This window comes from Austrofundulus limnaeus, unplaced genomic scaffold, assembly GCF_001266775.1.
Source record: "Austrofundulus limnaeus strain Quisiro unplaced genomic scaffold, Austrofundulus_limnaeus-1.0 Scaffold91, whole genome shotgun sequence".
NCBI lineage: Eukaryota > Metazoa > Chordata > Actinopteri > Cyprinodontiformes > Rivulidae > Austrofundulus > Austrofundulus limnaeus.
The window spans coordinates 634,430-635,646 of NW_013952493.1; the positions used below are offsets into that span (position 1 = coordinate 634,430).

Here is a 1,217-nt window from a genome sequence, read left to right on the forward strand (position 1 = left end):
AGAGAGAGAGAGAGAGAGAGAGAGAGAGAGAGAGAGAGGCACTGCAGGCCTCAACTACAGCAAACTGGAATGAAACCAGCATCCTGAATGCAACATGGACATTGCTCAGGAATCATTTCAGACTGAAAACAATGCTCCAGTTGAAAAACGATCAATCTKTGTACAGTAATAGTTTCCTAAACATGCTTTATCCTTCCTGAAAAGTCTTTTGTTTTTCAATTCTAAAAGCAAACTGCACCTCATGAGGCACATGCAGTGGCTGCGCTAAAAAAAACAACAACAAAAAACCTGTCCTGCTGCCTGTCACTCGATCTTCTACTAATTTCAACGGTTCTCTTATGTTCCCAGCATGCTTGGAAAATTCACATTATCATAAATGTCACCCAAGCTGGAAAACGCAGTGCAAAAATAGTACTTTTTTTTCAAATCTTTAACCTGCTATGAATACAAATGCATGGTAAAATAATTAAGTAGGGCTAAAGCACAGATTATTTTTTAAGGTTTTGCTGCAAATTAGATATTTAAAAAAATATTTCTGATATGCGGACAATGTGTTTTTTTTTCTCTTCTAAGACTTTGAACATGTTGATTCTGATGGAAACGTTATAGCTGCAAACCTGTATGTCCATTCTGTAATTTAGTAATTTCATAAAATAGTGTTTTAATTAGAAATGCAGCATCATCTCCTGGAAACTTCTAAAAATGCCTCTCTGCTGTTCTTTCTAAAACAAACAAACAAAAAAAAACCCTCATATTTGTGGTCCTTTAGAGATGATTTAATATTAGTATATTAGTATATTAGTTTTTTTTTCCTCAAGTTTGACTAGTAATTAAACAATGTACAACTTGGATCCCTTTGTGCTCAGATCCTGCCCGAGTGATCAACATGCCTCCTGTCATCTATGTCCCACGGAAACTGCCAGGCATCATCCGCTGCCCTGTGGACGCCAACCCACCGGTGACCTCTGTGAAGTGGGAGAAAGATGGCTACCCGCTCAGGGTGGAGAAGGTCAGGCTTTAATGTGTTACACTGTAACACGTGTGGTGCTTTAGGCCGGTAAATGTCAGTATTTCTCTCAAGTATGTTGGATATGTTTTAAAAACATTATTATTTTCACAATAAGCTCACAAACAACAGGTTTAGCAATAAAATGAAATAAAAAATAATCTAAAACAACAAATGTAATAATCCTGTTGTTTGAAGGATTGTGATGAGG

The 1,217-nt window shown here is 36.9% G+C and overlaps 1 protein-coding gene across 1 annotated transcript in view; it reads left to right on the plus strand.

The window, feature by feature from the left end:
• Positions 1-1,217, plus strand: part of igsf9ba (immunoglobulin superfamily, member 9Ba) — a gene marked incomplete in the record, with an annotated part of 78,670 nt that overhangs the window by 54,266 nt on the left and 23,187 nt on the right. Inside the window, 1 exon segment of the mRNA XM_014012429.1 lies at positions 867-1,009. Coding sequence (XP_013867883.1) covers positions 867-1,009 — 143 coding nt within the window.